Source organism: Aureococcus anophagefferens, assembly GCF_000186865.1.
Source record: "Aureococcus anophagefferens unplaced genomic scaffold AURANscaffold_17, whole genome shotgun sequence".
NCBI classification, from domain to species: Eukaryota; class Pelagophyceae; order Pelagomonadales; family Pelagomonadaceae; genus Aureococcus; species Aureococcus anophagefferens.
The window spans coordinates 454,439-466,945 of record NW_008705577.1 but is presented as its reverse complement, the minus strand read 5'-3'; the positions used below and the strand labels follow the sequence as shown (position 1 = coordinate 466,945).

At 70.4% G+C, this 12,507-nt stretch overlaps 3 protein-coding genes across 3 annotated transcripts in view; 2 read left to right on the top strand and 1 right to left on the bottom strand.

Moving 5' to 3' along the window:
• AURANDRAFT_65849 (hypothetical protein) overlaps nucleotides 1-1,888 on the top strand; it is a gene marked incomplete at both ends in the record, with an annotated part of 3,901 nt that extends 2,013 nt beyond the window's left edge. Inside the window, one exon of the mRNA XM_009040920.1 lies at nucleotides 50-1,888. Within this exon, the coding sequence (XP_009039168.1) occupies nucleotides 50-1,888 (1,839 nt within the window). The remainder of the gene's footprint in view (nucleotides 1-49) is intronic.
• A 1,625-nt stretch (nucleotides 1,889-3,513) lies between these two features.
• Nucleotides 3,514-6,406, top strand: AURANDRAFT_65848 (hypothetical protein; the record flags this gene model as incomplete). Its single annotated transcript, XM_009040921.1, has 4 exons — nucleotides 3,514-4,655; nucleotides 4,832-5,584; nucleotides 5,659-5,928; nucleotides 6,319-6,406. 4 exons carry the CDS (start codon nucleotides 3,514-3,516, stop codon nucleotides 6,404-6,406), a joined length of 2,253 nt encoding a protein of 750 aa, XP_009039169.1.
• A 2,336-nt stretch (nucleotides 6,407-8,742) lies between these two features.
• On the bottom strand, nucleotides 8,743-9,861 carry AURANDRAFT_65847 (hypothetical protein; the record flags this gene model as incomplete). The annotated part of the gene is made up of 1 exon (XM_009040846.1): nucleotides 8,743-9,861. The coding sequence occupies one exon, from the start codon at nucleotides 9,859-9,861 to the stop codon at nucleotides 8,743-8,745; it is 1,119 nt and encodes a 372-aa protein (XP_009039094.1).
• Nucleotides 9,862-12,507: the final 2,646 nt, after the last annotated feature.

Here is a 12,507-nt window from a genome sequence, read left to right as displayed (position 1 = left end):
AAGGCGCGGCCACGCGGGCGCGCAGTACAACCTGGGCTGCTGCTACGAGGACGGCAGTGGCGTCGAGGCGGACCTGCAGCGCGCGCGGCGCAACTGGGCCCTGGCCGCGGCCCAGGGCCACGAGGCCGCGCGCGAGGCGCTCGGCGACACGGGCGGCGGCGCGGACATCGCCGACGCGCTCGCCGCGGGCCTCGGCGGCGGCGGCGGCGGCTCCGGGAGCGAGTCCGGCGACGGCGACGGCGAGGACGGCGACGGCGAGGACGAGGGCGACGGCGGCGGCGGCGCGGGCGGCGGCGGCGACGCGGGCCCCGCGGTCGGCGCCGGGAGCGCGGGCCGCGGCGAGGGCGCCGGCGGCGCCGCGCCCGCGGCCGCGACCCAGGACGGCCTCCTCTACCACCTCGACAACCCGGCGCACCGCCGCGTGAAGCCCGTCTTCATGACGGGCGCGGAGCTCTGGAAGCTCTTCCGGCCGAAGGCGCTCGCCGCGGGCCTCTTCCCCATGCTGTTCAAGCACGCGGGCCGCCGCCGCGCGGAGGAGGCGGAGCGCCAGCGCCTCGAGGAGGAGAAGCGCAAAAAAGAGGCGGAGGAACGGGCCAAGGCCGCGGCGGCGGGCGGCGGCACCGGAGAGGCGGCGAAGGCCGAGAAGCAGCCGAAGAAGCCCGCGGTGGAAAAGTACGACGGCCCGAAGATGAAGCAGCTCTACTGGTCCAAGCTGGACAACGTCGAGGGCACGGTCTTCGCCGGCGGCGGCGGCGACGACGCCCACGACGCGTCCGTGCTCGGCGACCTCCTCGAGCACTTCGGGCCCCAGGCCGCGAAGGTCGTCGTCAGGGAGGCCAAGCCGAAGAAGCCCAAGGCCGTCCAGCTCCTGGACCCGAAGCGCGTCCAGAACCTGAATATTGTGTTGGCCCAGTTCAAGGATTTGAAGTCGGCCGACGAGCTCGTGAGGGCGCTCGAGGACTGCGACGCCGCGCACCTCACGGCCGACAACTGCGCGGGCCTCGCGGAGCACTGCCCCGAGGCCGCGGAGTGCGAGGCCTGCGCGGCCTATCTGGAAAGCGGCGGCGACCCGGCGCTCCTGGGCCGCGCGGACAAGTTCTGCGCGGCCGTCGCGCCGTTGCAGAAGACGCTCCGCGCGCGGCTCGACGCGATCCGCGCGAAGCTCACCTACGACGAGGACGCGCAGGCCATCCGCGACGACGCCAAGGTCCTGAGCTGGGCCGCGGAGCAGGCCAAGAGCTCGGACAAGCTCAAGCGCATCATGCTATTGTTGCTGAAGCTCGGCAACGCTTTAAACCGCGGCACGGCGCGCGGCGGCGCGAGCGGCATCAAGCTCGACGCGCTGCAGCAGATGGGGCGCACGAAGACGAACGGGGGTATCACGTTATTGCGCTACGTCGTCGAGCGCGTCGAGCCCCGCGAGCCCGAGCTCCTCGAGCTCCGGCGCGACATGCCGGACGTCGCGGCGGCGAAGCGGAAGAACCTCGACCAGATGAAGCAGGACTTTGCCAAGATCAAGGCTGCGGTGGCGAAGACGGGCGCGACGCTCAAGGTCGCGGCGAAGGCGGGCGACCAGAAGCTCCTGCGCGCCGTCGGGCCCTGGCACCGCGACGCGGCGCTCGACCTGGACGCGCTCGAGCGCGAGCTCGACGCCGCGCGGAGCGACGTCCACGACGCGCTCAAGTTCTTCGGCGAGGACCCGGCGGTCACGGACCTCGGCACCTTCTACGGCCTCCTCGAGGACTTCATGAAGAGCCTCGAGGACACGCGCGCGGCCATGGCCGCGGAGAAGCGGCGCCGGGAGCAGGAGGAGAAGAAGGCCAAGGAGAAGGCCTCCCGCAAGGCCGCGAAGCAGGCCATGCACCAGGACCCGCACCGGCCGCTCTAACATACTTACGCTTCAGCCGCGCCGGTAGTCGAAGCAGAGCTCCTCGCCCGCGGCGATGTCGCGCGCCGCGAGCAGGTAGACGCAGCCGCCGTCGTCCTCGTCGAGGAAGGGCGTGAAGAGTGAGCATCCATGGGCAGCGCACCAGCCGCTCTAGCGGCCGGCTCTCGAGTTTCTTAGTCAGCCGCGCCGAGCTTATTATTGGTTACGCGCCGCGGCCATGCGAGTATCCCGCGCCAGCTTCTTCGCGCGCGCCTCCGTCGCGTCTACTTGCCCCTCGGCTTCAAAGAGGGCCCTGCGAAGTCGCCGCGTCGGTCTGAGATCTGGCTTTGGGAACGTTTCGTCGAATGGCTGGCCGTGGATTCGGTCTGGCACACCTGGGACCAGTTTCATCCGCGCCATAACCTCGTCAACGTTGTCGAGAATCTCGCCACCTTGGTCGGAATCCGGTTCGCAATCTAATTCCTTGAGGAAGCCACAAGCCGCGCAGGATAGCGCGACACATTTCGCCGCCCAATCTCCCTGGACCTCCTCGTTACTTTGCACCTCGAAAGTCTCCGACTCATTGCTTGCCTGTCGCCAAACGAGCTCTATGTCTCGCGACGTCTCGGGATCGTCCGTCAGATATCGGATGACACATGCTTCTTGACAGCTACCGCAACCCCAATAATCAGTGTCGTCAGGCTCCCATTCATAGGCCCAATCCTCGACGCCTGATGGTCCGGATTCGCCGTAGTCGACCATATTTCCAGTTGGCCAGCCCACGTAGCGCCAGATCACGGATTCGTCGTAGCTGTACGTCACGCTGAGCTTCGAGCCATCGGCGTGCGTCCACTCGGCGTTGACCTCCTGCGACTTTGAAGTTGCAGTACGCAAACCAGAGAGCATGAAGTCGCCGTATTCATCGATACCCTCGAAAACCTTTCCGTCTGCCGTGTCCTCGCAGCTATCAATCGTGTCCCAATCAGCCGGCGGACCGTCCTCGACGACCGTCGTGAGCCGCGTCAGCGTGAGGCCCTCGGCCCACTCGTCTTGGAGAGCAGCAATGCGCGCCGAGCCGATTCTATTGCGGGACGCGGCACCAAGTATCGTTTTCGGTTTCGCGACGAACGACCAGATGTGCTGGCACAACTCCGGGTGACCTCGCAGGAGACGAAGGCCGCGCCCGGCCGCATTCCGGGCCCTGCGCGCCTCGAGGAGCCTGTCGTTACCGCTGTCCACGCTGCCATCCGTGAGCAGCAGAGGCGTTGACGTGCGGAGCGTAGCGAGAAGCCAGATTCGCAAAAAAGGACTAAGGTCGTGAACCTCCCGGTCGAACGCGGCTTCTGCAGCGTCTGGCGGTGGTAGGGGCGCTGCCTGGGAGTCGGTGGAGGTCTGGAGTCCCGCCGCCTCGGCCTCGCGCCGCGCTTTCGCGTCGGCCTCCTCGGCCTCCCAACGCGCCTTCGCATCGGCATCCTCCGCCTCCAGACGCAACTGCCTAGCCATCCAGTCGATCTTTAAGCCACGCCGCGGATTCGCGGCCGCGTGCGACGCTGCCCTGCTCCCCGCATTGCCTTCTGTCCAGACGATGCCAAAATTGCAGTTTTAATTGAACGTCAACATAGCGTTATGGGCAGCCCGATCGGAACATGCTCGTCGTCCGGGCCCTGCTCCTGCACGCCGCCCGCGCCGTCGCGCCCGCGGACCCGCGCATCGTCTACGAAGGCCGCTGGCTCTTCGAAGACGGCGTGGCGACGGCGGACTGGCCCTGTTCTTCCCTCCGCTTCGGCGTCGTCAACGCGAGCCGCTTCAGCGTGACCTGGCGCGGCGCGCGCACCCGCCTGCTGGCGACGGCCTTCGACGCTTCCGGTGCGGTCCTCGAAGAGCATGTGCTCGTCGGCCCCTCGGTCGAGCTGCCGTTCGCGGCGCCGCAAAAAGACGACGTCGCGCTGCCCGCGCGCGCCGCGCGCGTCGCGCTGCGCAAGCTCACGTCCGCGACGCCCTACTCCGCGGGCGTCGGCAAGGTCCTGCCGTCGGTCGTCGAGCTCCACGGCCTCGACGTGCCGGGCCTCGCGGCCGCGGCGCCGGCGCCGCGCCGCGTGGACTTCGTCGGCGCGTCCGACACGGCCGGCTATTGCGTCGACGGCACGGTCAACACGTCGTCCGTCGCCGACAAGCTCCTGGGCTGGGAGTACGCCAACTGCGCCTACGGCTACCCCGGCGTCCTGGGCCGGGCGCTGGGCGCGGACGTGTCCGTACAAGCGCTCGCCGGCGCGGGTCTCACGCGAAACGCGAACGCCGCGAGCCCCTGGCAGATCGGCGAGGCGACGATGGCGGAGCTCTCCACGCGGTCCCTGCAGACGCGGAACGAGTCCTGGGACGGCGACGCGCCGGACCTCGCCGTCGTGTCGCTCGGCGGCAACGACTTCAACCACCAGGGCGGCGACGTGCCGTCGAACGAAACGTTCGCCGCGGCCTACGCGGCGCTCCTCGACCGCATCTTCGCCGGTGGGGCGCCGGCCGTGGCCGCGGTCTGTGGCATGGGCAGCCCGGCCGAGGCCGCGTTCGACCCGGACAACAACCGGTGCAAGCCGTGCCCGCACGTGGAAGCCGCCGTCGGAGCCTACCAAACGGCGAACCCGGCGCGGCGCGCGGCCTACGTCTTCGTGCCCTGCGATGGCACAGTGGTGACGGACCACGGCGACATCGGCTGCGACGGCCACAAGAACCGCGCGGGCCAAGCGGAGGTCGCGCGGTTCCTCGAGCCGAAGCTCCGGGAAATCGCGGGCTGGTAAGCTTCAACTTGACAGCATGGTGCCTACACTTGTGCCTACAATCCCACACACTACTGAGGCGCAATGCTGCCCCGGAGATGCTGTGATCTCGCGTGCTCGTAGGCCATCGCGTTTGCAACGATCCTGAAAGTGATCACCGACACGAGGCCGTACACCAGCTGGCCACGATGAGGCTGCGCCGCGTCGCCGCGCTCGTGCTCGCGCGTCTCGTGACGGCGACAGCGCACGACGTGCCCTACGTGAGCGGCGCATGCGAGGAGTCCGTGCAGCTCGTCAAGCGCGCGCCGCTGCGCGTCGCCATCGCGACGCTGTGGATCGACGAGCCGGCGGACGACGGACGCCGGCTCTTGCCGCGCGCGTTCCGACGGGCGGCGCTGGCGCGCATCTCGGCGTTCCTGTGCGCGGTCCGCGCGGCGACGGAGATGCCCGTGCTCGTCGGCACGTCGAACGCGGACGTCGAGGCGCAGCGGCGCATCTGCGACCCGTCGCGGCGCGTCGGCGTGCTGAACCTGACGGCGGTCGACACGAAGGCCGTCTTCCGGCCGGTGTACGCCGTCGACGAGGCGTCGACGCGGAAGATGTGGTTCAATCTCACGACGAACCAGGCGCCGCAGGCGCGGACCGACGGCTGGAAGACGCGGTACAAGTTCATCCTGTTTAATTGCACCCGCTGGGCGGACCAGTTCGTCTACCTCGACCTGGACGTCGTGCTCCTCGCCGACCCGCACCGCGTCGCGAAGCGCTGGGCGCGGTTCCCGCTCGTCTCGGCCTTCGAGTGCGCGCACCGGGGCTACGTCGGGATGCACGGCAGCGTCATCGTCTTTCGGACGGACGCGGCCGTGTCCCGGGCCCTCTTCTCGAAGAGCTTGACGCACGACTACCTCGTCTACACCAACGGCGACCAGGACATCATGGACGCCTACTGGTGCCCGTCGATCAGCGCGCTGCCGGACACGCGGCGCTACGCGGGCTGCGAGATCAAGGCGCGCCTCGACCGAGCTTCGCGCTGACCTACGACGGGCCCGCGGCGCCCGTCTTCCTGTCGGACCCGACGATGACGGGCCCCGCGGGCGTGCCCCACATCCACGACGCCTACGCGAAGCGGGAGACGTGCGCGGACTACGCCGTCGAGATCGGCGTCTCGCGCGCGCCCTGCCAGTGCCTGCGCTCGTCCGCGCCGCCGGTCGCGGCGCGGCGGCGCCTCGACGCGGCGTTCGGCTACTGCCTCCCCTTCGTCCGCGAGGCCTACCCGGGCCTGACGAAGCCCGCGTACTTTGCGGAGGAGCGCCACGTCCTAAAACTCGGGCGCTCGCGGCTCCGCGTAGCCCAGGCACGCGTAGTCCTGTTGCAGGTACCTCAGCGCCTTGCGGATGCCGTCCGGGCTCGACGCGCGCAGCGTGCTCGTGTCGAAGTTGCCCTCGCGCGCGTTCATCCGCGGCGGCAGCGCGGGCGCGAGCGTCCGGTTGTCCGCGGCGAGCGGCGTCGCGGCGAGCAGGCGCGCGAGGTCCGTTTCCAGCGTTTCCAGGTGCAGCACGTCGTCGACCTTCTTGCCGGGGAGGAACTCGAAGAAGAAGAGCTGGGAGAACGCGTGGTACCAGAGGCACCGCTCCTTGGGCTTTGCCGGTGCAGCGCCAAGCCGTCGCCCTCGGCGCTCAGCAGGTCGACGAAGCGCTCGAACTTGTCGGCCTCGGAGAGCGTCGTGTTGAAGGGCCAGTGGTGCGCGCCGCGGTGGCGCACCGTGCCGTAGCCGGAGAGGAAGCGCGCCAGGGGCTCGCGGACGACCGTGAAGCTTTTGCGGACGTCGAAGCGCGCGTTGCGCTTGTTCGTCGCGGACTCCTGCCGGAGCCAGGCCTTGACCGTCGTCGACCCGGCCTTGGGAATCTCTAGAAAATGGGCGGCCCGCCGCCGGCAGCGTCGGCGAAGCGGCCGTAGGGCGCCTTGAGCGTGCAGTCGTACGCCGGCCGCGGCGCGCCGGGCCCGCGGCCCGCGATGCGGTCCTCCGTGGTGACGACGCTGTACGCGCCGCGCGCGCCGTAGATGGCGCAGGCCTCCCGGTTGCGCGGGTCCTTGGACCGGCTGGCGGCGGCGGCGGCGGCGGCGGCGGCGAGCGCGACGAGCGCTCGCATCGGTGCGAGATGCCACCGTCGGGTGCGCCGCCGCGCCAATCGCGAGGCGCCACGCCAATGGTGAGCTCAGGTCGGCTGCAGGCGAGCACCGAACTCACGGTAATGAGGCCAACGAGTTAAATAATAGCATGGCCGAGCATCGATGCGCTCATCATGCTTATTTGGGCTGCTGCACGTTCAACATAATTATGGAACGTCAACACCCCCTGGCGAGGTTGCTGCCCCAATAAAGCGGCTTTGGAGACCCCCTCGTGGTCGTCGTCGTCGCGGGTCGCGGCCTTCCGGCGGCCGGCGGCGCCTTTGATGTTCCAGTGCTGCTCCGTCCCGCCACCGAACCTCGCCGCGATGCCGCGACCGCCGCCGCCGCCCCCGGCCGAGCCCCGGGCGCGCCTGAGCAGCCGGTCGACGTCGTCGTCGTCGTCGATCGACGAGCCCCCGCCGCCCCCGGCGCGGCGGTCGACGCCCCAGTTCGGCGACTTCTCGTCGTCGCACAGCGCTGTCTTCGCCGAGGCGCCGTCCCTCGCGACGCGCCTCTTCCCGCCGGCGCCGCCGTCGCCGCCGCGGACCGCGGCGGCGGCGCTCGCGAGCGCGGACACGGACCTCGACGCCGGGCGCGCCTCGGCGGCGGACCGCCTGCGGCAGCACCGCCTGAGCCGCGGGAAGCGCGCCGCGCCGCCGGCGATCCGCCGCGTGTCGCCCGACCCCGAGACGTCGGCCGACCGGTCGCCGCCCCCGGCCGCCGGGGGCGCGCCGCCGCGGTCCGACGCCGAGCCCGACGCCGAGCCCCCGTCGCCGGCGCCCATGACCTTCGCCGAGGCGACGGCGCCGCGGGGCTTCGCGCCGCGGCCCGCGCGCCGCGCGAGCCCGGCCGTCGACGTCGACATCGACGAGACGAGCGACGACGACGACTACGCGCTGGCGTCGCGGTCCAACTCCGCCGAGGAGGACGACCTGACCGTCTTCGACCTCGCGTCCCGGAAGCGCTACGAGGCGGCCGTGCGGAGCCACCACAAACTCGCGGCCACGAAGGCGCGCTTCGCGAGCGAGCGGGGCCGCCGCGACAGCGACCGCAGCGAGCTCACCGTCGACTCGTCCTGCCCGGACGCCGACGACGACGGCGGGCCCGCCTGCTACAACTTCCTCAACCAGGGCGGCGATGATACCGTCGGCTGCGTCATGTCCGCGCCGAGCCTCAACGCCGCGCTCTTCGGCGACGCCGACGACGACGACGGCGGCGGCGGCGACGGCGCGCGGACCGACGGCGGCGACCAGTGCGCCATCTCCTAGCGCCGCGCGCGACAGGACCCTCTTTTGTATGTTTTCTCGATCTTCACCGAGGCTTCAACGTGAGTGGGTGCCGTGCGACAGCTTCCGCCGGAGCGTGTCGAGCCTCGCGTCGCCCGCGCCTCCGCGAAGCGCCGCGACACGATCGTCGCGGCCCTCGGGCGCTTTAAAAAAACGCGCAAGCAGCAGCGAAAGCGCCGATAGCTTTTTGCCGAGTTCCGCGCCCGCAAAGCTCACTCAAAAGACCTCACCGCGCCGCGCACGCCCGCGAGCGCTCGCCGCGCCGCGCACGCCCGCGAGCGCTCGCCGCGCCGCGCACGCCCGCGAGCGCGCTCGCCGCGGCGCGCCGCGCACGCCCGCGAGCGCGCTCGCCGCGCCGCGCCAACAGCGCACCGCGCCGCGCCAACAGCGCGCCGCGCCGCGAAGGACCACCACAAGCCATGTCCGCCCCGGACTTTAGCCGCGGGACTCTCATCCAGTGCGACGGGCCGACGCGCGAGTTCGTGCTCCACCTCAACGAGACGCACAACTTCCTCCTCCAGGAGCTCGACGAGAAGACGCTCCTCATCGACGGGTCCTTCTCCGCCATGGTCCAGGCCGAGCTCGCGAAGAGCCTCGAGCGGCACGTGTTCTCCACGAAGGACAAGGAGAAGGCGAGTTAAGAGTCCGCCCCCTAGTCGGGCGCCTCGAGGGACGCGGCCGTGAGGAAGTAGACGTGGACGAGGCTCCGCTTCGCGTCGCGGACCTGGCACACGTCGCGCATGGACTCCGTCACGCGGAGCTGCTGCTCGTCGACCTTGGCGACGCCGCGGCCGCGGGCCCGCGCGGCGTCGAAGAAGCCGAAAACCGCGGCGTCGGCCGCGTTGCCGTGGAGCGCGAAGGCGACGACGGCCGTCGCGTCCGCGTTCTCGTCGAAGACCGCGTCGAGCGTCGCGAGCAGCGCCTCGTGCGACGCCGGGTCGTAGATGCAGTCGCAGACGAGGACGACGTCGTAGGGCCCCGGCGGCGGCGCCTCGCCCCAGGCGAGGCCGCGCGCCTGGAGCGAGCCGCCGTGGTCGCGCGCGGCCGCGAGCGACCACCGCGCGGACGCGGCCAGTGCAAAAATGGCGCCCGGCGTCCGGTTGTCCGTCGCCAGCACGTCCGCGCCCGCGCGCACGGCGGCCAGCGACGGCAGGCCGCAGCCCGCGCCCAGCTCCAGCACGCGCGCGCCGCCGAGGTCGACGTCGAAGAGCGCGCCGTGCGCCAGGATGCGCGCCGCGCAGTACTCGCCCGCGGCCCAGACGACGTCGCCGTGGCCCGACGCGTGCTGCGAGCTGTGGTAGACGAGGGGCGTACGCTCCCAGGCCCTCGCGTCCGACAGGTCGAAGAGCTTCGCCCACTCGGCCCAGTCGTCGTCGGGCTCCGGCGCCGCGGCCGCGGGCGCGCCGTCGTCGTCGTCGCTCGACCCGCCGAGCAGGGCATCGAGGCCGTCGACGTCGTCGTAGGCCTCGAGCTTGGCCGCGAGAAGCGCGGCCTCGGCCGCGAGCCACGCCGCGTCGTCCGAGCCGACGACGTCCGCGAGGCCGCGGGGCAGCCGCGGCGCCGGCTTCGCTGGCGCCGCCGTCGCCCGCTGCGCCTGGCGGCTCGCGCGGCGCTGGGCGAGGCGCGACGCGCTGTCGGACCGCTGCGTCGCGAGCTGCCGCTCGCGCTCGCGCTCCTCCAGGTCGTGCTTCGCGGCGAGGACCGTCAGCAGCTCCTCCGCCGCCTGGTCCTTTTCCAGGCGCGCCTGCTCCACGGGCGAGAAGGACGCCATGTCAGCTGTCAAGCGTGTGTGTCGTAAATGGCTGCCTCTAAAGCTCCATCGCTTCGTGCTCAACCCTCGTTGATAAACTCAAGCTTTGACCGCTTGCAAGTCGCGGATCGGGGCGCCGAGGCAGCCCGCGTCGAGCGAGATGGCCGTCGAGGGCGAGTCGATCCCGGTGGAGGTCGTGCGTCGCATGTTGTTGGAGCTTACGGTTACAGCTACTGAGAAGAAGGGCGGGGAAAGTTTTGATGTTTATGAGCACACGAACCGATTTTGGGTTCAGGGTGATGCGCAGGCGCAGCCGCTGTACAAGGCGATCAAGGACGGGGACGCCCCCATGGTGAAGGCACTCATTGCGGTGGGGTTTGACATGAAGGTGCATGATAGAGAAACCGGAGAACCATATGCTGCCCTCCCCGCCGCGGCGTTCCATGGGCACGTCGACGTCGTGCGCGTCTTGCTCGCTGCAGGCGTGATCCAGGACCGCGCTGCTCCCTACGCACACACACCCCTCACCCTTGCGGCGAGTGAAGGGCACGTTGACGTGATGCGTGTGCTGCTCGAAGCTGGGCGCTGGCGCGAAAGTACATCAACAGCTCTGCGCGCCGCAGTTGAAGGTGGACATCCTGCCGCAATTCAAGTTCTACTGGACGCCGGCGCAGAAGTGAGCTCCGATGATTCGGTGCTGATCGAGGTGGCCGTCGAAAGCGGCCACCGCTGCTGCCTCGGGCCGCTGCTCCGAGCCGGCGCGACCTTCGACGATGAAGTGGTTTCGGAACTTTCGCACTTTCACCCCAACTCAAAAGAAGCATCCGCCTGGCGCTACATCAAGCGCGTCCAGGATGCCGGCGGCTACGACCAGCTCGTGGAAAAGTACCGCCGTGTCCTCACGGCGCCCCAGAGCTGCCTCTCCTGGTACCTCAAATTCCAGTGTGAGATCCGCTTCCGCCTCGGCGCGTTTCCGACCGACCTCACAAAGCTAGTGCTCGAGTTCTGGAAACCGCCGGGCGGCCAGTGACATATCCCGCCGAGGGATATGTTAAGCGCGGCTTCTTGAAAGTGCTTCAGGAAGCCGCGTGTAACATATCCCGGCGCCGGCTTAGAGCAGACCTCGACGATCCTCGGGCCGAAAATTACGGACCCCTACCGGAGGAGGCTGTGGGTCGTGTCGAAGACGGCCGCGTCGGCCGCCGGCGCCGCGGCGTCGGGCGCGGGCCGCGTCATCGTGAGGTCGTCCATGAGGTCCGTGAGCTCCTCGCCGCGCGACGTCGCGCGGCGCGTCGACGCGAGGAGCTTCGCCGTGTTCTTCTTCAGGTTGGACCAGCACTGGTCCGCGAGCGTGGAGAACTCCTTGGAGCCCTCGATGAGCAGGGAGTAGTTCGAGCTCACGGCGCGGCCGCCGGCCCAGCGCGCCTCGCCGCCCGCGGAGCCCGCGCAGGTGCCGTGGCCCGCGTTCGTCGCGCGCGGCACGGTGCGCTCGAGCGTGGACCGCATGACCCGGAAGCCGGCGAGGGCGCGCTGGGGCGCCGCGTCGGCGGCGAGCGCGAGCGCGTCCGCGTCCGCGGGACCGGCGCCGCGCGCGGACCGCCGCGGCTTGAGCGCGAGGTCGATGCCCGGGATGTCCTCCGAGCCGCCGCCGGGCGTCGCCGACACGAGCAGCGCCGCCCGGAGCACGGCGTCGTGGAACTCCTCCAACGTCAGCCCGCCGAGCTCGTCCGCGGCCTCGACGGCGACGGAGTCGACGAAGATGGCCGACACCGCGTCCGGGCCCAACCGATCCGCGAAGGCGAAGGTCGCCGCGAAGCCCGCCCAGCCGGCGAAGGTCAGCGACTGCTGCATGCGGTCCACGTCCTCCCGGGCCCCGTGGCGCCGGAGGACTTTCGTCTCGAAGGTCGTAGGGGCCGTGGCGAAGAACGCGAAGACCTTCGCGAGGCACGGCGCGAAGGCGTCGAGCACCGCGGCGCAGGCCGCCCGCGCCCCGGCGATGGGCGCCGCCGACCGCGTGGGCCAGCGGGGCGCGAGGCGGTCCACGAAGCGCACGAACGCCGCGCTCGGCCGGAGCTCGGGCTCCAGGCGGCACGCGACGACGCACAGAGCGCGCTTGAAGGCGCTGTACGTGAAGCAGCGCCTCTCGTGCTTCGCCGTCTCGGCGTAGTAGACCAGCGTCGCCTGGGCGCCGTCGAGGCCGCCGCCGCGGAGGAGCTTGAGCCACTCGCGCTTCTGCACCGTGCCCACGACCTCGCAGCGGCTGATCGTCGCGCCGCGCAGCGCCGCGCGCACGTAGACGGGCCAGAGCACCTTGTTGATCTCGTCCATGTCCACCGTCGTCTTCGACGGCGACGCGAAGACGCTCATGGCGGCGGAGCAGCACGCAAAAAAAACGTTTTCACGCACCCATGCGATGCCGGCGTTAGGCCAGTGGTGCCCTGCACCTCCTTATCGTTGAGGTCCCTATACCCGAAAAAGTACACCCTCCGCGGCGGCGCGCGAGCGCTCGAAGCCAGCATCGTCCGGCGTTCACACTTCCCGCTTACGAAGGCGCGCCGCCCCCCGAGCGCGCGCGCCGAAGGGCCGCGGGCTCAGCGGAGGAAGCTCGAGGCCTCGAGGCCCTGAAGACTTGACGGTCTTGACGCGGAGCTCGAAGGTGGCGTCCTC